Genomic DNA, 25335 nt, shown 5'->3' with positions numbered 1-25335 from the left:
ACAAGGCAGAGTAATCGTCAGAGTCAGCTTCCTTACCAGGTACCTATATTTATTTGGGTTTTGTTATGATATAACTATCAAAAACTCTAAGCATATACGCCTTTATTGTAATAATACTGGTCTCTACCCACCACCATGGGTGTGAATCAGCTATTATATATTCACCGGCTAAGTTTAATATTTAAAAATTATATTTTGATTATAAAATAAATTTTTGAATATACTTACCCGGTGAATATATAAATTAAAGGCCCTCCCTTCCTCCCCGATAGAGACCTAGGGGACTGAGAAGAACTGGAGCTGTTTACAAGTATATGCAGTATCTGGCCGATAGTCGGCGCTGGTGGGCACACCCGCAACCTTCATGGCGATCGCTCGCGAGTTTTTGGAATCTGTCGAGCCGTCGGAGACGTCAGCTATTATATATTCACCGGGTAAGTATATTCAAAAATTTATTTTATAATCAAAATATCATTTTATGTTTTTAGAAAGGGTTTAGTGACAGACAGACAGTGAGTCAGATTTGAGTCAGATGAAAGACATAGAGGTTCATATTCATGGAATGGTTGTGGAGCTTCCTCTCCATATTTACAAATATTGTACTTTGGAAAGGACTTTAGGCATCAGCTTAGTGTCGTACCTAGTTGGTTTTCACAAGACTTTATCTGGAAGAAGTGTTTTATTATAAGAAATTTACTGGGCATTAAGTGTTGTGGTAAATATGGGCGATATACTTTAGACAAGAATGTTAACTTTAATTTATATTTTTTAAATTAATTCAAATTATGCTTTTAATTTTATGTATGAGGAAGTTCAAGGTTGTAATAGTTATACAAGTACAGTAATTGGTTTTAAAATCTTGATAGTGGGAATGCATACAGTATGTCTGAAATCTAATCTGGAAACTCTGCAATTATGAATTTACTTGGTTATAGTATTGGTGCCTATTAAAATGAATCTGTGGTGGTTGATGAAGTTTATCAATTTAGGCCATTTTTTTTCTTATCTCTTTCCTTCACTCACCCATCTCCATGAGAGAGTGGGAGTCAGCAATATGAACATCAGTGGAGGTTTATATAAATAAATAGAATGTTAATTATTGAATTCATTATTTCTTTACCCACTTAGCATAGGTGGCCGATGTGGTAACCTCCCTGACTGGTGAACGTCAGACTGAGATTCGAGTCCTGCTCAAACTCGTTAGTTTCTTTGGTCGTTGCAACCTCACCATCCTTGTGAGCTACAGATGGAGGGTTTGAGGAAGCTTATAGGTCTATCTGCTGAGTAATCAGCAGCCATTGCCTGGTCCTCCTTGGTCCTAGCTTGGGTAGAGAGGGGGCTTGGGTGCTGATCATATGTATATATGGTCAGTCTCTAGGGCATTGTCCTCCTCGAGAGGGCAATGTCACTGTCCCTTGCCTCTGCCATTCATGAACGGCATTTTAAACCTATAAACCAATCATTACCACTGGCTATTGATGTCAAAAAGCTATTGATCTGGTTTCAACTTCAAGCCTGAAAGACAAGGGAACTATGACATAACAATGCCTAGATAGTTGCTATTGACCACTGGATTGGCTTGATGCTTGCCAAACGGGGAGGTATTTCCCATGGAAAGAAAATGGGAATTTTTTATTTTTGGGGTAGGCGTCAACATTTAAAGAGCCACAAGAGAGAAGCAATATGGACATTAAGCTTGTATAGGAATAATGAATTTTATAATTAACCCTTTTACCCCCAGGCTCTTTGGAAATTTCCAACCCTTAACCCCCAAGGGGTTATTTTTTCCCCAGCACATTTTGCAGTATATATTTTATAAATTGCTCTAACAGCCTTAATTTTTGTCATATAGAGGTCAAGTTGGTCTCACTCTCTTGGAAAATGCCTGAATTTTCTCAAAAAATTATTATAAATATGAAAAAAAAAAATTTTTTATAGCATTTTTTTTTGCAAGGACGTAGCGGTACGTCCATGGGGGTAAAGGGATGAGTTTTGTGAAACGTACCAGTACGTCCTTTGGGGGTAAAAAGGTTAAAATAATGTTTGTGAAATACAGTAAGGTGAATTTCTGACATCAGTATATATTTTTTTTTGTTTTCTCATATATCTTAATATATGGTACAGTACAGTATAGTAAACAGTATTTTTTTTTATTCTGGAAAACTTTTTGTCATAAATATTGAGTGATTTTGGTTGCTCAAGTTCTTACAGTAGTTTTGACGTACAGTATTGGATTCCCTTTTGAATAATCTTAATTGAGGCATTCACGATATTAGGGTCTCCAGATCTAAAAGTGCTATTTTTTGTATTGCTTCACTGTCTTCTAAAAACATTCTTCTTTTCAAATTAAAAAGGATACTTAGATATATATATATATATATATATATATATATATATATATATATATATATATATATATATATATATATATATATATATATATATATATATATATATATATATATATATACTATAGACTCCAAAACTTTAAAATTCGTTCATAAGTAGCCGAGATATGAGTGATTGATCAAAAGTGTCTTTTTTGTGATTTAGATTTTTCCAGCTTGGCCCTTGTAGGCCTTTAGTATGGTGAATGCCTCAATTTTGATTGATGTAATTAAATATAATGTATTAGCACATTGATACTCTAACCTAATATTGATGATGCACTACAAATTTTCAGGTAATGCATCACGTAGGCACCTTGTCATAGGTGTTATATCTGCACGTGATCACTTTTTACAGCGTGATGCAATCCGACGGACATGGGGTTCACATATTACAGAATTGCCAAACTCAGAATTACTTTTTATGGTTGGTGATGATGATTGTCCATACCATCCGGATGATCGAATGTCACCCTATGATTGTGATGAGTGGAGGGTTTTATCCAAAGGTATGATTATTATTGTTATTATTACTTGTTAAGCTACAACCCTAGTTGGAAAAGCTGGATGCTATAACCCCGGGGGTCCCAAGGGGGAAAATAGCCCAGTGAGGAAAGGAAACAAGGAAAAATAAAATATTTTAAGAACAGTAACATTAAAATGTTTCCTATATAAACTATAAATTTTTTTTAACAAAACAAGAGGAAGAGAAAAAAGATAGAATAGTGTGCCCAAGTGCACCCTCAAGCAAGAGAACTCTAACCCATTTAAACCATTCAATTATATGCATATAGTAATTAATAGCTTCAATAAATAATTAATTTTGACTGAATTGATTTAGGAAAACCGGTGATTATCCTAGGCTTATTTTGAATACTTTAACAATCTCATTGCACTTTTTGAGTTATAAACTATGTTTCCATGGATTTATCTGTTAGGCTGGAACAGTGAATCTAATTAAACAGGATAGACCTACAAATAATGCCTTCCCTGTCCTAGGGCTAGTGTATCAATGTGCAAACAAGGAGTCATTGTATATAAGGGAGACCAATTAGTTCCAGGCTTTTTAGAAACTTCACAGCTCCTCCAATGCTATGTTTGTTTGCTATAAAATGATACATCACCTATTGAAAAAACTATTCTTCACTGGGAAGACATGTGTGTCACATAGGATGTTTTTTTTTACAACTGTAAGCCACCTTTTTTAAATATTTAACTTAGCCGGTGAATATATAATAGCTGCTACTCAGCGGCTCGACAGAAAACACACTCAAAAACTCGCGAGCGATCGCTATGAAGGTTGCGGGTGTGACCACTAGCGCCAACTATCGGCCAGATACCACTCTTGCATGTAAACAAACCCTTCAATTCTTCTCTGTCGACCTTGACGACAAGACGTATCATTACTCGCTGTAGAACCTGGAGTTTTCTCAACATATTTGGTGAAGTACTTCATTTTGGTTTGAGCTTTCGCAGTACAGGTGTTTTATCTTCAACTTAAATCTTGAACTCGTTTTTGGATAGATTTAATTTTTGATGACTTTGGATTGTTTTTTGGACTTTCCTTGACTTTTAAATGGCCGACCCTTCCCTTAGTACGGAAGTATGTTTAGGCTTTTAGCAATTATCTTATCACGTTATAAATTAATTATAGATTTTCCTCTATATATTTTATATCTCACCCGCCTTTATTAGGCCTCTTCGATTAGCTTTCCATTTATAATAAACATCAAGATAAATTTTAATGATTTGTTTATATGCGACCTTTCCTGAGAGTAGGCGGTCCTAACTTGGAAACCGAAGTTAAACAACGTTGAGCCCTTTCAATCGTAAATAACTTTTACAGAGCTAATGATTTAAAACTTATTAAATGAATATTTTTTAGTAGATATTTTATGAAAGATTTTCTTTGAATAGTCTTCGTACTGTTTCAAAGATGAACTAACGTTTAGTTTATTTATGCTACGCAGTTTGCGCTCTATCGTTACGATAGAGAGAGAGAGTATCACGGTTTCACTTTGCAGAAAGAGTAAATCGATTCTGACGTTTTGTTCTTTCTTCTTTCAAAGCTTAAATGTTTTAAATTCTATTTTTCAATATTAAACTTACCCGATAATCATGTAGCTGTCAACTCCGTTGCCCGACAGAATTCTATGGAGGGATACGCCAGCTATCACAATACTAGAAGGGGGTGTACTTACCAGCGCCACCTGTGGCCAGGTACTATAGTACTTCTTGTTGACACCTCCTCAATTTTTCCTCTGTCGTGCTTCCGGCAAGACGTTCTGGGATACGCTTATGTTCTTGGAGTATTTTCACGACTTTGGTGAAGTATTTCTCTTTGATTTCGGCTGTCGCTTTACTGGAAACTTCTATATTAGCTTAGTTAGCTTTTGGAATTAATTTGATTAATTATGGTGACGAAGAGAGTATGAACTCTCTTTCACCTTTAAATGGCCGACCCTTCCCTTAGACGGAAGTGTTGGTGTCTAAGAGAGTATAGACTCTCTTTCTTAATTTTGCTTAACAAAAGTTATAGATTTATTTTATATCTCTCCGCCTCTTATAGGCCTCTTCGATTAACTTCCTTTTATTATAAACTTATTAAAATTAATTTTTATATTTGTTTATATTCGACCTTCCTAATAGTAGGCGGTCTTTTCTTGGTACCGAAGTTAATTAACATTGAGCCCGTCATTTCGGTTTTACCTGTTAACATATTATGCTATTTTAATGTCTTTGAAAGAATTTCTTTGATAGTCTCGTACTGTTTTCAAAGTTGAACTAACGTTTTGTTTTGTCTCTGCAGTTGTTGACGTTCAGAACGTTCAACTTGCGCTCTATCGTTACGATAGAGAAAGAATTTTCACGGTTTCACGTTGCAGTAAGAGTAACCGTGTCTAGCGTTTTGTTCATTCTTTCTTAACTTAATGGTTTTAATCCTAATAAAGGAACTTTTCATTTTGGGAAATATTTCAGTTTTTTCCTTTAACAATAATATGTTTTAACGATATATATGATTGGGCTCTTCTCTCAGGTTCTAAGTCAAGAGAGAGAGAGAGAGAGAGATAGAGACGGAGGGAGAAAGAGGAGGATAAACGTTTCATTCAAGCGAGTAACGTTGTTATCGTTTTTGCTCTTCTCCCTAGTCTCTTTAGGGGAAGAAGGTAAACGTTTCTAGAGTGATCTAGTGTTTAGTCTCTTTCCAGCCACTGAATTATTTATCTTTCATTAGATTTTTCTGTTACATTGTAATTCTGTTTTCGCAATTACTAACTTTTGAGAAAGGATAGAATTGCGTGTTTCAGGTACAAACCACTTAAAGTTTCGAGTTCAGTGAAATAAGTGCAAACAGAAAATCAAAGTGATAAGTGATTAGCGCAAAGTGTGTCAGTGTTGTGCGTGAGGGTACTTCTGTGCGCGCCAGTCGTCCTCCCAGTCCGGGACCTCTTGCAAGCTCCCAAGCCCAGGGGAGAAGCAATGTCGAAGGACAAAAGGGTTCAGCAGGCCTTGATCGGCGCACAGAAGTATCCTCGGTGGTTGTGGGCGTGTCTTACCAAGACCGTCACTCCCACCCGCAGACGATTGAGCCCTTAATTTGCTCGTCTGCAAAAGAAATTTAGGGGAGAAAACGCTGGTCTCAGGTCTCAAGACCTCTTAAACGTAAAGTCCAGACCTATGCCAGACGTACGAAGTTAGAGTTCAACAACCCGGATGCAGTCATTGGGTTAGCTCTGACTCTCCTCAGTCATCAGTTGAATGCACTCCGCCTAAGAGGAGTAAGGTTCTGCCGCAACAGATCTCTGCTGTTAAGGCTTTACCTCAGCAGACCTTAGTGTCTGCCGACCCCAAGTTGACTCTACTGCAGTCCATGCAGTCACAACTTTCGGTCTTGATGCGTGAGTGTCGGGCTGAGAAGGTTGCGCCTCCGCCTCCGCCTACACTCCCTCCGCCTGCGCTCGCTCCGCCTGATCGCAGTACCACCTGCCAGGCGTACGATGTTGAGCCACGTTCTGAGTTTGCTGTTCCCAGTGGTGTTCAGCCTCCGCCTTCCTTAAGGCAACCTTTACAATGGGATCAGGAGGATTATACCTCTCTTCCTCCGCCTCCACTTGCTGCTCCACCAGTGATGCAACACTCGGTTGAGGTACAACAACCTCTCCCGTCCATGAGTCAGTCTCCTCAGCTCTCGCTGCAGCGAGCTCAACCCTCCACAAGGCAAGCACCACAACACCTTAGCCTTGCGCCTCAGGAGCCTCAGCTTGCGAGACATTTACCTTGTTCTGCGCAGCCTCTACCTCATCGCGCTCCGCTCACACCACAGGAACAGGAACTTGTTCCTCAGGAACTTGCTACTGCGCATCCGCCAACCACTCAGCAAGCGCAACCCTTGAGTTCAGCCACTCATGCCAGGAGTCAGCCTCCTCCACCCTTGCGCCTACCTTCTGCTACTTCCTTTGATCAGCCTTTGCAGACTGAGCCTCAGGTGTTCCCTCAACAGAGTCTTGAAGAGGAAACCACAACTATTGTTGTTCCAGCTCGTTCTGACTCTGCTGTTCAGCATACCTTACCTCCATTTTCAAACCTTATGATAATGGAGGTTATTTGTATTACTTATAAAAATATATTTGTATTCCTTGCAATATATTTTTAACAATATCGCAAAATATGGCAAAAATATGAATCATGAGTTATGAATGTAAGGTAAATATTATGTTGATATTAATACCCCATGCAAGCATGCATAAAGCACTCTAGCACTGGTCATGGAATTTCTGAGAATGTTAAACGCCATGCACACGCTCTGCTTACCTTTCAGCATGCTCTACATACAGCATGCTCTGCTTACAGCATGCTCTGCATACTACATGCTCTGCATACAGCATGCTCTGCATTCAGCATGCTCTGCATACAACATGCTCTACATACAGCATGCTCTGCATACAACATGCTCTGCATACAGCATGCTCTGCATTCAGCATGCTCTGCATACAACATGCTCTGCATACAGCATGCTCTGCATTCAGCATGCTCTGCATACAACATGCTCTACATACAGCATGCTCTGCATACAGCATACTCTGCATACAACATGCTCTGCATACCTTACCGCATGCTTCTCAGTCACACATCTTTGGTTGTTGCCAACTCACTAGACTGTCAAGCAGTTTCATAACGTTGCCTTCTAGTCTGCTGCTTTTGAACCAGTGAACCCTCACTGAGAGAACTTAGCTTTTCTAGGATATGGTCCCTGTAGATGAGAAAGTTCTTTTCTCCCTCCTTCTGATATTCCCTTGAGAACTCTGTCATTTGGAGGGAGCCTTTAGCTGCATAGCCTCCTATGGACTTTTATTTAAGCATAACATGCTTCCAGGGAAGGTAATGGTTCCACTTCAGTCGCTAATCCCGTCTGTTACCACACCTGCTCCCATAGACCTTGAGCTGTGTTGCAAGACATGCAGTCCAAGCTTAGTCCTTGTTAGAGGATTTTTTTGTTTACGGAGTCAATGTGTCACGGGGAAGACGTTCAACAACCAACAGAAGTGACTTGTTGTGACGCAGTGCGGCAACCTCAGCAACCCGATAAGGAGTTGTCTGTACGACCCAGACAGTCTAGACAGATTCGGGTTGTCACTGTACTTCCTCGCTTGCCCATGATTGACAGTTCACAGACTGTGCAGCAGTACCATGATCTTGTGTCCGGCTCCGTCAGACGACTGGCTTTTAAGAGCTCCCACAAGTCGTCGCTGTCTGGAGATTTTCAAATGGACTATGGATCTGACCAAGGAACTGGGCCTTCTGGTCAATTTTGAGGAGTCTCAGCTCGTTCCATCCCAGACCATTGTCACCTTGGGTATGGATCTTCAGAGTCGAGCTTTTCGGACTTTTCCGTCGGCCCCAAGGATCTTCCAAGCCCTAGAATGCATCCAGAGCATGCTGAGAAGGAACCGATGCTCAGTCAGGTAGTGGATGAGTCTAACAGGGACACTTTCATCGCTGGCCCTGTTCATCGTGTTAGGGAGACTCCACCTCCCCCCTCTTCAGTATCATCTAGCTGCTCACTGGATAAAGGACATGACGCTAGAGACGGTCTCAGTTCCTGTTTCCGAAGAGAGGAGGTCTTCTCTCGCGTGGTGTAAGAACAGCTTTCTTCTCAAGGAAGTCTACCTTTGGCTGTTCAGAAACACGACCGCCGTCTCCTCTCGGACGCATCAGACACGGGCTGGGGTGCGACTTTGGACGGACAAGAATGCTCGGGAACATGGAATCAGGAGCAAAGGACACTTCACATCAATTGCAAGGAGTTGTTGGCGGTTATTCTGGCCTTGATAAACTTCAAGTCCCTCCAGCTTAACAAAGTGGTGGAGGTGGACTCTGACAACACCACAACCCTGGCTTACATCTTCAAGCAGGGAGGGACTCTTTCGTGGAAGTTGTTCTAGATCGCAAGGGACCTACTCATCTGGTCTAAAGATCGAAAGCTACTGGTAACGAGGTTCATTCAGGGCGGTATGAATGTCATGGCAGATCACCTCAGACGGAAGGGTCAGGTCATCCCCACAGAGTGGACCCTTCTCAAGAATGTTTGCAGCAGACTTTGGGCCCTATGGGGTCAGCCAACCATAGATCTGTTCACTACCTCGATAACCTAGAGACTCCTGTTGTATTGTTCTCCGATTCCAGACCCAGCAGCAGTTCACGTGGATGCTTTTCTGCTGGATTGGTTCCATCTCGACCTGTATGCATTCCCGCCGTTCAAGATTGTCAACAGGGTACTTCAGAAGTTCTCCTCTCACAAAGGGACACGGCTGACGTTGGTTGGCTCCGCTCTGGCCCGCGAGAGAATGGTTCTTAGAGGTACTGCAATGGCTGGTCGACATTCCCAGGACTCTTCCTCTAGGAGTGAACCTTCTAAGTCTACCTCACGTAAAGAAGGTACACCCAATCCTCCACGCTCTTCGTCTGACTGCCTTCAGACTTTCGAAAGACTCTCAAGAGCTAGGGGCTTTTCGAAGGAGGCAGCCAGAGCGATTGCCAAAGCAAGGAGAACATCCACTCTCAGAATCTATCAGTCTCAAGGGGAAGTCTTCCGTAGCTGGTACAAGACCAATGCAGTTTCCTCAACCAGTACCACTGTAACCCAGATTGCTGACTTCCTGTTATATCTAAGGAAAGTAAGATCCCTTTCAGCTCCTACGTTCAAGGGTTACAGAAGTATGTTGGCAGCGGTTTTCCGCCACAGAGGCTTGGATCTTTCCACCAACAAAGATCTACAGGACCTCCCTAGGTCTTTTGAGACCTCAAAGGAACGTCGGTTGTCCACTCCAGGCTGGAATCTAGACGTGGTCCTAAGGTTCCTTATGTCATCAAGATTTGAACCTCTCCAATCAGCCTCTTTTTAGGACCTCACATTAAAAACTCTTTTCCTCGTGTGCTTGACAACAGCTAAAAGAGTAAGTGAGATCCACGCCTTCAGCAGGATCATTGTTTTCACATCTGAAACGGCTACATGTTCCTTGCAGCTCGGTTTTTGCTAAACGAGCTTCCTTCACGTCCTTGGCCTAAGTCGTTCGAGATCCCAAGCCTGTCCAACTTGGTGGGGAATGATCTGAAGAGAGTACTTTGCCCAGTTAGAGCTCTTAGGTACTATCTAAAAAGGTCTTAACCTTTACAAGGACAATCAGAAGCCTTATAGTGTGCTATCAAGAAACCTTCTTTTCCAAGTTCTAAGAACTCAGTTTCTTACTATTCAGGCTTCTGATTAGAGAAACACATTCTCATCTGAAGGAAGAAGACCTTGCTTTGCTGAAGGTAAGGACACATGAAGTGGGAGCTGTGGCTACTTCAGTGGCCTTCAAACAGAGCCATTCTCTGCAGAGTGTTATGGATTCAACCTATTGGAGAAGCAAGTCAGTGTTCGCATCATTCTATCTCAAAGATGTCCAGTCTCTTTACGAGTACTGCTACACCCTGGGACCATTCGTAGCAACGAATGCAGTAGTAGGCGAGGGCTCAGCCACTACATTCCCATAATCCCATAACCTTTTAACCTTTCTCTTGAATACTTTTTATGGGTTGTACGGTCGGCTAAGAAGCCTTCCACATCCTTGTTGATTTGGCGGGTGGTCAATTCTTTCTTGAGAAGCGCCGAGGTTAAAGGTTGTGATGAGGTCCTTTAGTATGGGTTGCAGCCCTGTATACTTTAGCACCTTTGAGTTGATTCAGCCTCCCAAGAGGAACGCTGCGCTCAGTAAGGAAGACGATCTTATTAAAGGCAGAGTAACGGTTCAAGTCGACTTCCTTACCAGGTACTTATTATTTCATTGTTATTGTGGATAACTGATTATATGAAATACGGGATACTTAGCTATCCTTTAGTCTTGTACACTGGTTTTTCACCCACCCCTCTGGGTGTGAATCAGCTACATGATTATCGGGTAAGTTTAATATTGAAAAATGTTATTTTTATTAGTAAAATAAATTTTTGAATATACTTACCCGATAATCATGATTTAATCGACCCTCCCTTCCTCCCCATAGAGAACCAGTGGACCGAGGAAAAATTGAGGAGGTGTCAACAAGAAGTACTATAGTACCTGGCCACAGGTGGCGCTGGTAAGTACACCCCCTTCTAGTGTTGTGATAGCTGGCGTATCCCTCCATAGAATTCTGTCGGGCAACGGAGTTGACAGCTACATGATTATCGGGTAAGTATATTCAAAAATTTATTTTACTAATAAAAATAACATTTTAAAGGAACTTTTTAATTGAAAAACCTTTCAGTTTTTTCATTTGGTCAAATAACCTGTTTTTTGACGAAATGTAAGTGGGCTCTTCTCTTCGGTGCGAAATCAAGAGAGAGAGAGAGAGAGAGATAGAGACGGAGGGAGAGAGAGGAGAGAGAACGTTCCGATCTTTATCTCGTCCCAAGCGAGTAACGTTGTTCTCGAGTTACTCTCGTCCCTAGTCTCTGTACGGGGAGAAAGGATAAAACGTTTTTAGTTTTTTATTCTCGTCCCAAGGCACTGTACGGTGAGAGATTGAAAACGTAGTTTTGAATGAACTAGTGTTTAGTCTCTTCCCCAGCCACTGATCTTTTTATCTTAAAATATGTTTACTGTTTTTTTTGCTGGTATTAATGTGCTTACATCATACGACTGATTTCACAATTATAACCTTTTGATGAGGGTAGAATTGCGTGATTCAGGTAGAAATCAGTTTTATTCATACCTAATGTGAATTGTTAAAAAATTCGATTTCAGTGAAATAAGTGCAAAACAGAAAATAGTAGTGATAAAGTGATATTGCGCAAAGTGTTATCAGTGTTGCGACCGAGGGTTCGTCTGTTCGGGCCTGTCGTTCGCCTAGTCCGGGACCTCTTACAAGCTCCCAAGCCCAGGGGAGAAGTAATGTCGTACGACTTATGGGTTCGAGAGGCCTTGATCAGCGAACAGACGTTCCCTCTATGGTATCAGGCGTATCTCACCAAGATCACCCCTACCATAAGGCGAGAGAGACGATTTTCTCCTCGTCATCCGAAGGCTTTTCGCATAAGAAACCGTGGAACAAGGTTTCGAGGCCCTTTAAGCGAAAGTCAGTCCTTTCAGGACAGGTCCAGCATCCTGGTTTTAACTATTAGGACAGCTCTGACCCTATGCAGTCATCGGAAGACTGCTCGCCGCCTAAACAAAAGCGTAACACAGACTCCGAGAGTCTTTTTGTAGACAAGGTTTTGCAGTCACAGACGTTACCCTCGTCTCTTACCGCAACCATTCCCATTGATCCTAAATGGGTTGTACGGCAAGACATGCAGAATAAGCTTGCCTCCCTTATGGAAGACTATTCTGCCGATAAGTCCGTTGAGCCTAGCCGTTTATCTCATCGAGATCCTGGCCTTCAGCCACCCAAACGTTCCTTTGTGCGTCCTGTTGACGTTGGCGTAACCAGGTCACGTCAGTCAGGTTGTTTAGAACCACACTCGATGCGGTCTCGTGTGGATTTTCAGCCGCATTTGGACGTTAGGCCACTTGCTGATGCTCCTGTTGACGTTCAGGACGTTCGCCAACCATCGGAGTTGACTTGTTTTGACGCTGAGCGTCAACCTCCGCATTCTAGAGTTGTTTTGACTGCTCAGACTAGGCGGTCAAAGCAGTCTCGAGTGGACGCTGTGCGTCCTCACGCACCTGTTGTTGTTGACAGTTCACAGACTGTCAAGCAGTTACATGACGTTGCGTCCTGGTCCGCTACTAATGCACCAGTGCGTGTGGACTCTGCTTGTAAAGCATTGCCACCACGCTAGGTCTCTCCCTTGCTTGAGACTCGGCTATTGTCGGACAAGGTTCCTTCAGATGAGGAAGTTGCTGTTCCCCCTCCTACTGATATTCCCTTGAGGACTCTGTCAGACGGAGAGGAGCCTAAAGCTGCTTAGCCCTCTATGGACTTTAAATAAATCATACTGATTTTTAAGGATCTTTGTCCGGATCTTTTTGTAACTGCTGCTCCTCGTTCGCCTAAACGTCAGAGTTTACACTAGGCCTAGCTACTTCGAAGCCGTTGTTTTATAAGCTAGTGCTCTCTTGCTCTTCTAAGAGAGCTTTACGTTTGCTAGGCGACTGGTTTATCACCAGGAGGAGTTTGGGGGAGACAGCCTTTGCTTTCCCTACTTTTAAGCTGGCTTATAGAGCGAGAGTCTGATATGACACGAGAGAAGTTCTCGGCTTGGGAGTTCCTGCCTCTGCCCAGATAGACTTCTCAAACCTCATAGACTCTCCCTGGCGCCTGGCCATGAGACGCTCCAAGATTTTATGGTTGACTTCAGAGCTATTTTCGAGCGTTTGAAGTTTTGCTGTACAATTATGTCATGCATAAACAAGGCTTTCAGGGATGGCTCCTATGATCTGACAGCCACGTTCTCTGCAGGAACAAGTCCCTCAGGGATGGCTCCAATGATCTGGCAGCCATGTTCACTGCAGGAGTATGTTAGAGGCAAGTGCGCTCAATGTGTTCATTGTCAAGACAAACTTCATGATGAAGTCTACCAGGCTGTCTTGACAGCATTTATGGAAGGCAACTGGATGGTCTCTCTCGACATTCAGGAGGCATACTTCCACATTCCTATACACCCGGATTCCCAACCGTTTCTGAGGTTTGTTTACAGGAATGTGGGGTACCAGTTTCGAGCCCTGTGCTTTGGCCTCAGTCCTGCTCCTCTCGGGTTTACGAGGCTCATGAGGAATGTGGCAAAATCCCTCCATCTATCGGGGATCCGAGCCTCCCTGTTCTTGGACGACTGGCTTCTCAGAGCATCGTCCATTCTTCGCTGTCTGCAGGATCTACATTGGACGTTGAGTCTGGCCAGGGAGTTGGGACTTTTGGTCAACCTAAAAGTCCCAACTGATCCCATCCCAGATTATTCTATATTTGGGGATAGAGATTCGCAGTCCAGTTTTTTTTCGGGCTTTTCCGTCTGCCACCGAATAGAACAAGCTCTGCTCGAAGTCCAACTAATGCTGAAAAGAAAACGTTTGTTCAGTCAGGAGTTGGAACAGTCTCGTAGGGACTCTCTCATCCCTGGAGCAGTTTGTCTCACTAGGGAGACTACACCTTCTGCCTCTCCGGTTCCATTTAGCCTCTCACTGGAACTAGGACAAGACGTTAGAGACGGTATCATTCCCAGTCTCCGAACCAGTAAAGGCATGCCTGAAATGGTGGGACGGCAATATCAGTCTGAGAGAGGGACTATCCCTAGCAGTCAAGAACCCAAACCACGTGTTGTTCTCAGACGCGTCGGATTTGGGTTGGGGTGCGACCCTGGACGGTCGGGAATGCTCGGGTCTGTGGACCTCAAGTCAGAAGAGCATGCACATCAACGGCAAGGAGCTATTAGCAGTCCACTTGGCCTTGATGATATTCGAAAGCTTCTTCGAAACTAAGTGGTAGAGGTCAACTCAGACAACACCACAACTTTGGCGTACATCTCCAAGCAAGGAGGCACACACTCCTTCACGCTGCTCGAGATCGCAAGGGACCTTCTCTTATGGTCAAGAAATCGAGGCATCTCCCTGTTGACGAGATTCATCCAGGGGGACTTGAACGTCTTGGCAGACTGTCTCAGTCGGAGGGGTCAGGTGATACACAGGGAATGGACCCTCCACAAGGACGTGGGCAAGAGTCTTTGGGCTACTTGGGGTCAACCCACCATAGACCTCTTTGCCTCCTCGCTGACCAAAAGGTTACCAATCTATTGCTCTCCAGTCCTAGATACAGAAGCAATCCACATAAACGCGTTTCTACTGGATTGGTCTCTTCTGGACTTATATGCATTCCCACCATTCAAGATAGTCAACAAGGTACTGCAGAAGTTCGCCTCTCACGAAGGGACAAGGTTGACGTTGGTTGCTACCCTCTGGCCCGCGAGAGAGTGGTTCACCGAGGTACTTCAATGGCTGGTAGACTTTCCAAGAAGTCTTCCTCTAAGGGTAGATCTGTTACGTCAGCCCCACGTAAAGAATGTCCATCAAAGCCTCCCCGCTCTTCGTCTGACTTCCTTCAGACTATCGAAAGACTCTCAAGAGCTCGAGGCTTTTCGAAGGAGGCAGCCAGTGCGATTGCAAGAGCGAGGAGAGCTTCTACCATTAGAGTATACCAGTCGAAGTGGGAAGTCTTTTGAGACTGGTGCAAGTCAGCATCTGTGTCCTCGTCCAGTACCTCTGTAGCCCAAATCGCAGATTTTCTTTTACATCTGAGAAAGGTTCGCTCCCTTTCAGCTCCCACGATTAAGGGCTACAGGAGCATGTTGGCTTCGGTCTTTCGACATAGAGGCTTAGATCTTTCTAACAATAAAGATCTCCAAGATCTCCTTAAGTCTTTCGAGACCTCTAAGGAACGTCGTTTGGCAACTCCTGGATGGAACTTAGACGTGGTCATAAGGTTCCTCATGTCAGACAGATTTGAGCCATTACATTCAGCCTCCCTGAAGTATCTCACCCTCAAGACACTTTTCCTAGTGTGCTTGGCTTCGGCTAAAAGGGTCAGTGAACTTCATGCCTTCAGTAAGAACATCGGTTTTTTTCTACAGAAAAAGCCACTTGTTCACTTCAACTTGGTTTCCTGGCCAAAAAATGAACTGCCTTCTCGTCCTTGGCCTAAATCTTTTGATATTCCTTGCTTATCAGAGATCGTAGGCAACGAACTGGAAAGAGTATTATGTCCTGTTAGAGCTCTTAAGTTCTATTTAGCTCGTACTAAGTCATTACGAGGTAAATCTGAGGCATTATGGTGCTCAGTTGAGAAACCATCATTGCCTATGTCAAAGAATGCTTTGTCATTTTTTATCAGATTTTTTAATACGAGAAGCTCATTCTCACTTGAATGAGAAAGACCGATGGTTGCTTAAGGTTAAGACGCACGAAGTTAGAACTGTAGAAACCTCCGTGGCCTTCAAGCAAAATAAATCTCTGCAAAGTATTATGGACGCGACTTTTTGGAGAAGCAAGTCAGTGTTCGCGTCATTTTACTTAAAAGATGTCCAGACTCTTTACGAGGACTGCTACACACTGGGTCCATTCGTTGCAGCGAGTGCAGTAGTGGGTGAGGGTTCTACCACTACATTACCCTAATTCCAATATCCTTTTTAATCTGTCTCTTGAAATGTTTTTTTGGGATGTACGGAAGGCTAAGAAGCCTTTCACATCCTTGTTGATTTGGCGGGTGGTCAAAGTCATTTCTTGAGAGCGCCCAGATTAGGGGTTTGATGAGGTCCTGTTAGTATGGGTTGCAACCCTTTATACTTCAGCTCCTGGGAGTCTTTCAGCATCCTAAGAGGATCGTCGGGCTTCGTGAGGAAGACAGACTTACAAGGCAGAGTAATCGTCTAAGTCAACTTCCTTACCAGGTACCTATATATTTTGGTTTTGTTATATTGATAACTGTCAAAAACTCTTAGCTTATACGCTGTAAACTTAATTAACTCTGGTCTCTACCCACCGCCTTGGGTGTGAATCAGCTATTATATATTCACCGGCTAAGATAAATATTTAAAAATGATATTTTAATTATAAAATAGATTTTTGAATATACTTACCAGGTGAATATATAAATTAAAGGCCCTCCCTTCCTCCCCAATAGAGACGCAGCGGGACGAGAAGAATTGAAGGGTTTGTTTACATGCAAGAGTGGTATCTGGCCGATAGTTGGCGCTGGTGGTCACACCCGCAACCTTCATAGCAATCGCTCGCGAGTTTTTGAGTGTGTTTTCTGTCGAGCCGCTGAGTAGCAGCTATTATATATTCACTGGGTAAGTATATTCAAAAATTTATTTTATAATTAAAATATCATTTTTCTAATATTAACTGAATATGATATACAAATTCTGTTCATAGCATTTCACACTAAATCATGAAATTATTTGCTGAATTAGGTTCAAACATTTGATTGTTTCTACATGCATACAATCCCTCTTCTGTTAATAGGAGTATGTTTTCAGCCTAGCTGGAACAAAACTGTTAAGATTTTAATGAGGTGGCGGTAGTTATTGCTGGGTGGTGGGGAACCCTCGCCTACCTGACATGTCTTTAACTGCCAGAAAGTACAGACCTACTCCTGGCATCATCAATTGACTTTTTTAATCTTTGTGTTTTTGATAGGTATTGGCAGATTGTTGTGTGCAATGAATATTTGATATTGTTCATGTTTATTTATTTGCTGCCTTTATTCTTCTCCTCAACATCCTCCCATGTCCTGAAAGGTGCTAGAAAGTATCTTGGTGCAGCTGTCTCTCCATGGAGCCCCTATGATTTTTTTTCCTTGTTAGAGTGTTGTTGTTGGCCTAGAAGCACTAGTGGTCGGAATGAAAGAGCTCTGCACTGCTTTTCCCATTTATAGATGAAGATGTCTCAGAAGACCAGGTGATAAGAGTTGTGTATATATGACTCGAACCGTTTCTCTTCCTGTAGGATAGACAAGGCTGTACCAGGAGTCCCCTGTAACTCTATTCACCAGTGACAAACAATACGACAACATAGAGACGAGACAAATCAGTGGACACTTGAGAATGCTAATTATTACTATTATTGTTATATTATTATTATTGGTATTACTAGCTAAGCTAACAACTCCTAGTTGGAAAAGCATGATGCTATAAGCCCGAGGGCTCCAACAGGGAAAAAATAGTACATTGAGGAAAGGAGATAAGTAAACTAGAAGAGCAGTAATGAACAATTAGAAAAACATTTCAAGTACAGAAACATCATTAAAACAGATCTTTCATATATAAACTTTAAAGGAGACTTATATCAGCCTGTTCAACATAAAAACATTTACTGCAAGTTTGAACTTTTGAAGTTCCACCAATTCAACTACTGTACCTGATTAAGATCATTCCACAAGTTGGTCACAGCTGGAATAAAACTTATAGAATACTGTGTAGTATTGATCCATAGATGATGGAGAAGACAAAACTATTAGAATCAACTGGATATCTATTATTGCGAACAGGATGGCACTGTCTGAGAAGATGTGAATGCTAAAGAGGGTCAAAATTTTGAAAAATCCTATGCAACATGCATAACGAACTAATTGAACAATGGTGCCAAAGATTAATATCTATTTCAGGAATAAGAAATTTAATAGACCATATGTTCATGTCCAACAAATTGAGATGAGAATCAGCAGCTGAAGTCGAGACAGGAGAACAATACTCAAAACAAGGTAGAATAAAAGAATTAAAATACTTCTTCGGAAAAGATTGATCACCAAAAATCTGAAAAGTCTTTCTCAATAAGCCAATTTTTTGTGAAATTGAAGAAGACACAGACCTAATGTGTTCCTCAAAAGTAAATTTGATGTTGAGAATCACATCTAGAATTTTAAGAGTTATAGAGTTGAAGGATCATTATCAATGCTGATATCTGCATGCTGAGGAACCACTTCATGCCCCATAATTTACACCGGGCACTAATTTTAGCTAGATCTCTATTAAGGTATTCAGTAACCCCAGATCTACATTCGGAAGAAGGAATTGATGCAAAGAGAGTAGCATCATCTGCATATGCAACAAGCTATTTTCTAGGCCAAACAACATGTCATGTGAATATACAGTACAGTACTATAAAAGGAATGGGCTCAGAACACAACCTGAGGAACACCAGATATTACATTCCTATAGGTCAGAGAGAATCCATTGATTTTTCTTCTGTGGGTCATTTTTTTCTAAACCTGTTATGCTGCCTGTCTTTCTTAGTGTTTAGACTGTAACTATTCACTAGCTGCGTACCTTTAATTTGGGAACACCAAGTGTCTATCATCTAAGATCATGAGGTGTACTCTTTATACCAAGGTTGTACTTATGTATTTGTAAGTTAGGAAACTGGTCAATTCACTTGGGATTATAGGTGCTAATTACGATATGTCTTCATGAAGTTGATGAGTAAAAAAAGGGTTGTCTTTGAAACATTTAAGCTTTATATGAATGTGTTGAGGTGGTTTGGCCATGTTGAGAGAATGGAAAATGGCTGTCTGTTAAAGAAGGTGATAAATGCAAGAGTTGATGGGAGAAGTACAAGAGGAAGGCCAAGGTTTTGGTGGATAGATGGAGTGAAGAAAGCTCTGGGTGATAGGAGGATAGATGTGAGAGAGGCAAGAGAGCGTGCTAGAAATAGGAATGAATGGCGAGCGATTGTGACGCAGTTCCGGTAGGCCCTGCTGCTTCCTCCAGTGCCTTAGATGACCGCGGAGGTAGCAGCAGTAGGGGATTCAGCATTATGAAGCTTCATCTGTGGTGGATAACGGGGGAGGGTGGGCTGTGGCACCCTAGCAGCACCAGCTGAACTCGGTTGAGTCCCTTGTCAGGCTGGGAGGAACGTAGAGTAGAGGTCCCCTTTTTGTTTTTGTTTCATTTGTTAATGTCGGCTACCCCCCAAAATTGGGGGAAGTGCCTTGGTATATGTATGATTTTAATGAGTATTCAAACATTTTTTCTTCCTCAGATATGGAAAACTCGGGCTTGAGAAGGTTTTTCACAAGTGAATTATTCGAGAGTAGAACGCCTTTTGAATGCAACATTGGTATTGGTTTTAAGGTTTTTCATCCTGTACTTTTGATGAGTGTCAGTGTATCGATGGAATTTTTATCAAGAGTAGGGAATTGTACTGTGATCCTCATGGATGCTGAGGAAGTACTAGAAGAAGTGAGAGTGACTCAGAAATCTTGCAGTGACAGATCTAAAAAAAGTTCTCTCTGTGATATAAAGCTTGCCAACCCCCTATATTTGCCAAGACAATTTGAGGGTGAGCTAAGAATTCTCAGTAATGGGATTAGTGAGTCAGATATGTGTGGCCAAAATTTCTTCTCATTACAGCCGAAAGAAAATTGGGTAAGTACATTGTTGTATACTTCATTGTAAATGAGTGTCTGCTTGATCAAAGATTATTGTATCATAAACAGATTGTATTGGATATGTGGTTTATCACAGTGTTGTATGCATGTTTGAATGCAGATTGTATATCTTCCTACACTAAGACCAAATTTTTATGTACAGTTGGACACAGGAATTCCCGGCACACCTCGCTTCCATGAATTGCGCCCTGTCACGCCGTTAATGCAGGTCGAGTAACCAGACAGATAGTGTAGGGGAGAGATGGCAGAAGTGTGGTAGGCAGGGCTACGTAAAGGAACTTGCAGTGCCTTAAGGGTGTGCCAGGGTGTACTACCTCAGAGTAAGATTTTCCTGGAATTCTTGCGTCCAACTGTACATAATTGAGTAGGCAATGTCATGGGCTATTGATTGCTATTGTGAAAGTGAGTTACTTAGTAAAGGAGGAAGCTAATGCCTCTCTTACATTAGTTTCCGTTATTTTCTTTTACTTACAGTCAAAATAACGATTTTAGAACTACTGTAATTATATTTTCATACATACAGTTAATTTCTTTAGATAATTCTATACAGTATTGAGTTCTGAAATACTGGCTGCATTATCATTATAATAATTTTTATGGCAGCTTTTCCCTGTATGTAGTGAAGTGAAAAAAATAGAATTTTAATAATAAATGTTTTTATTTCTATATTCACCTGATATTCATGTTGTCTCTTCCCCAGAAGCTTGGTTTAGTCAATCTTTACCCGTAAGATTTAGAATTTTTAAAATATTCCCATTTTCTTCCCTTCAATAAAAGCATGCACTTAGTAAAGGAATGAGTATTCTAGCGTAAGAGATAACTGACACGATATTCTCTATATCTTCTCAGTTTCAAAGTTTATGTTATCCCTATCCTCTTGACAACATGAGGCAGTAGGGAGGAGGGTGGGCATGTTTAGAAACAAAAGGCGAGTGTATACATAAAATATTTTATTATTAAAATTTCCTTTATTTCTATGAACCTCCCTGATGTTCGTATTGTTTTTTTTTTAATGTCTATAATATTATGGTTTTTGTTTCAGGTTTGTGATTGGGAGGATACATCAGTCATTAATTTCAAGTATTTAAGATCTGTAAGGGAGTCCTTGATAAAATGGCATGCAAAATCATGTCTACTCCTCTCGGCTGTATATTCCATTGCAGGTGAGTTGATATGCTTGAAATTCTATCCCAATATAAATATACTATATGTCATTTAATATCCAACTCCTTACTGTCCCACTGCATGAGCACTTGAGGTTCCATAAAGTTACAATCAAGTTGAAAATTCTTGATCAGCTAACACGTTAACCTTATCAAAATGTAAGCAAGATAAGTCTACATTTTATACTGTTCATAATATCTATGGGAGGAACGTAGAGAGTAGAGGTCCCCTTTTTTGTTTTTGTTTCATTTGTTGATGTCGGCTACCCCCCAAAATTGGGGGAAGTGCCTTGGTATATGTATGTATAATATCTATTAGCATTTTTAACATACTGTAATGTATATGGAACAGGCTTCATATTTCAATATTAACTCCATTCTTAGAAAATGATTATTACCAAAAGTTGGCTTATATGCATGAACACAGTTGCCACTTTTCTAAAAAATAAGTATTCCTATTCATGGAGCATAAATTGATTTTGATTTGATATTGTTTCTGCTACACAGTACTGCATAAATTTTTAATATGGAGACATATTTATAGTTTCTATGATTTCAAATGGCAACAGTATGCAACATCTTGGTTATTTCTTCATAAATAAGACAGTTTCATCATTTTAAGCTACACTAACCTTGTTCTCACATACCTAATGCTATGTGCTGCTACATTGTACTGCAAAATGCCACCTTTTACATTTGGTTCTATTTTGTGTTATGAACATGATTTATTTCAACGAATGTTACTTTATAGTCATAAAGCTAATAAATCAAAGCAACTGGCTTTCTGACCTCTAAATAACAACTATGAAATTGCACGCACACACACACACACACACTCTCTCTCTCTCTCTCTCTCTCTCTCTCTCTCTCTCTCTCTCTCTCTCTCTCTCTCTCTCTCTCTCTCTCTCTCTCTCTCTCATCCCAATAGTTTGCATCATGGAAGAAACATCAACCACAGGTGCAGTTATACCAAAAACCTCATATAATCATTGTTGGGTACCTGGTAGAAGTTAGAGAATATGGTTATTGTTACTTGTTGAGTTGAATATAGTTTCTTGTATTATCTTACTGGGTATATAAGGTTCAAGTTATTTGACTTAACACAGGATTTTAGCCTAAGATTAATTATGATGCTTTACATTTAGCATAATATAAGCAGTGCTTGGGTCAGCTGCCATCTTTTTCATATATTTTTTGCATACTGTATTAGGAATATTCTTGACACCAGTCAGAGAATCAAATTGGTTTTTGACTATTAAGGGAAGTATTGTACACTGTGTTTTAAGTTTGAGCCTCTTCAAAGTTTGATGTAGCAGTTATTTGATCAGATCTTTTATTTTTCTAATTCTAAATCATTTATCTTATGAGATAGTGGTAATATTATTAATGCACAGTCAATTTTCAATTTTACTGGGATTATGTAACAGAGACCACTGCAAAAAGCAAAAAACCTCAAAATGTTGGTGCCATAGAGTCAGTTGAATGATCACCTCCCTCACCAAGTAACTGCTGATTAATAAGTACTAAGTAATTCACTTCATTATTTTCATTGATATACATGAAGCTGAGGAAGACCTTGATGTGCCCATAAATGAATTCAGCGTGTTTGAAGTTGAAGCTCAGAAAATGGTTACAGTGGAATAACTGCCAAGATGATATTGGCCGAAAATGACGTGACTCCGAGAATACTCACAAGATTATTTTGTAGAATATGGCGTGAAGAAGCAAAACCTGATGAATGGGAGATAGGAGTGTTGGTGAAAATGGGAAAAAAGAAAGACATGATGAGAACAGAATATGCAATGGAAAATGAAATATCAATGGAAGGAGAAAGGATTAATAAGTTAGAATCATTTAAATATTTAGGAACTATGATCTCCAATAATGGGTCTTTAGAATCCGAGTTTAATGAAAGATTGAAAAAAGCAAATCAGACTATGGGTAGGTTAAGTAAAATTTAGAAATCAAATTGCCTGAAATAACATATAATAATCAGGCTATGTATGAGTCTAGTGAGATCGGTGTTATTTTATGGACATGAGTCGTGGTATGACAATGAAACAATATCCAACAGATTTTATAGATTCGAGAACAAAGCCCTCAGAAGATTATTGGGAGTTAAATGGCAAGAGAGGATCAGAAATTAAACTATATGAGAGATTACTCGAGTGCCATATGTGGATTAGATCATGGTCAGGGTTTTTTGGAGATGGTTTGGGCATGCTCTTCACACTCCCCAAGACAGATTAGTTCACCAGACATTTAACTGGACTTCCCAAGGCACTAGAAAAGTTGGAAGAGCCAGGCCTACATGGCTACGAAATCTAACTGAGGCCCTTTGCGTCAATAGGAGTAGGAGGAGATGATGATAATGAGTCCACTAACTGTACTATACTGTATTTACATCACTGTAACTAAAGAGGAAAGTACTGCACAGGCTCCTATTTTACACCCTTTTCTTAAGAACCTTCAAAATCACTAATAATGATGGATAAGCTGCCTATGAATTTAATTTTAATCTCCACACAATCCCAAATGTTTATAATTTTTGAGAGGTTAATGTGATGTGTGGTTTCCAAGAACATTCCTTTATACCTGTATTGCTAAAATAGGGAATCCAATACAACATAAAATACCAAAATGATGTCTCCCCTGCTCTACGGCTAATGTTTCATCGTACGCAGACTCATGAGTTCAGGTGCTATTGTACTCGTCACAGCACCTCCAATACTGAAATCATGTGGCAACCAATGGTACGTCATCACTGTGAACCAAAACTACTACTGAAGACAATGCTACCCACTCACTCTCTTGCACCAAGCTGCTATCTTCATTATAGTCCCCCAGATGTAAACACATGTATTGTTTAGCTCCTGCGAAGTGAGGAATCTTCATTTACTGTTAAGAAACAGGAGTAATTATCCACTATTCTTAGAAAAAGCTTTAATGTAATGTGCTGTTCAAGTGCCTTCAATAATTTGTTCTGTATTGTTAATGCAATCAGCTAGCACAGCAGTAAATTTTATGAACTTTATTTTCAGTGGGGCTGAGACAGGGATGTGTGATGTCGCTGTGGTTGTTTAACTTGTATGTGGATGGAGTGGTGAGAGAGGTGAATGCTCGAGTGCTTGGACGAGGATTAAAACTAGTAGACGAGAATGACCATGAATGGGAGGTAAATCAGTTGTTGTTTGCAGATGATACTGTACTGGTTGCAGACACAGAAGAGAAGCTTGGCCGATTAGTGACAGAATTTGGAAGAGTGTGTGAGAGAAGGAAGTTGAAAGTTAATGTGGGTAAGAGTAAGGTTATGAGATGTACGAGAAGGGAAGGTGGTGCAAGGTTGAATGTCATGTTGAATGGAGTGTTACTTGAGGAGGTGGATCAGTTTAATGATGGAGTGGAAGCAGATGTACATCAGAGAGTGAATGAAGGTGCAAAGTGTTGGGGCGGTTAAGGGAGTAGTAAAAAATAGAGGGTTGGGCATGAATGTAAAGAGAGTTCTTTATGAGAAAGTGATTGTACCAACTGTGATGTATGGATCGAAGTTGTGGGGAATGAAAGTGATGGAGAGACAGAAATTGAATGTGTTTGAGATGAAGTGTCTAAGGAGTATGGCTGGTGTATCTCGAGTAGATAGGGTTAGGAACGAAGTGGTGAGAGTGAGAACGGGTGTAAGAAATGAGTTAGCAGCTAAAGTGGATATGAATGTGTTGAGGTGGTTTGGCCATTTTGAGAGAATGGAAAATGGCTGTCTGCTAAAGAAGGTGATGAATGCAAGAGTTGATGGGAGAAGTACAAGAGGAAGGCCAAGGTTTGGATGGATGGATGGAGTGAAGGAAGCTCTGGGTGATAGGAGGATAGATGTGAGAGAGGCAAGAGAGCGTGCTAGAAATAGGAATGAATGGCGAGCGATTGTGACGCAGTTCCGTTAGGCCCTGCTGCTGCCTCCAATGCCTTAGATGACCGTGGAGGTAGCAGCAGTAGGGGATTCAGCATTATGAAGCTTCATCTGTGGTGGATAACGGGGGAGGGTGGGCTGTGGCACCCTAGCAGTACCAGCTGAACTCAATTGAGTCCCTTGTTAGGCTGGGAGGAACGTAGAGAGTAGAGGTCCCCTTTTTGTTTTTGTTTCATTTGTTGATGTCAGCTACCTCCCAAAATTGGGGGAAGGGCCTTTGTATATGTGTATGTATGTATATTTTTATTAAAGTTTTTTAGGTATAATCCTTTGCTGTAAATTTTCTAACGTAGCCTAGTATTAAGAGTATTTCATATACTGTACTAGCCAAGCATAGGAACGTTCGTTCTCTTCAGCTGCCAACATATGATGCCTTTCACTCCGGCATTTACAGTTAGCTTGGGAGTGTTGATGTACTGTAACTGCGTGT

General features: G+C 41.1%; 1 protein-coding gene across 2 annotated transcripts in view; it reads left to right on the top strand.

The window, feature by feature from the left end:
- The window catches only part of LOC137631830 (UDP-GalNAc:beta-1,3-N-acetylgalactosaminyltransferase 2-like), an 85054-nt gene that overhangs the window by 24878 nt on the left and 34841 nt on the right, over window positions 1-25335 (top strand). For both annotated transcript variants that reach the window (XM_068363835.1, XM_068363836.1), the window contains exons 3-5: window positions 2684-2896; window positions 19373-19758; window positions 20824-20944. In XM_068363835.1, coding sequence (XP_068219936.1) covers window positions 2684-2896; window positions 19373-19758; window positions 20824-20944 — 720 coding nt within the window. The remainder of the gene's footprint in view (window positions 1-2683; window positions 2897-19372; window positions 19759-20823; window positions 20945-25335) is intronic.

Source organism: Palaemon carinicauda, chromosome 40, assembly GCF_036898095.1.
Source record: "Palaemon carinicauda isolate YSFRI2023 chromosome 40, ASM3689809v2, whole genome shotgun sequence".
Lineage (NCBI taxonomy): Eukaryota > Metazoa > Arthropoda > Malacostraca > Decapoda > Palaemonidae > Palaemon > Palaemon carinicauda.
The sequence above is the reverse complement of the archived record's forward strand: the minus strand, read 5'-3'. Positions and strand labels throughout refer to the sequence as shown.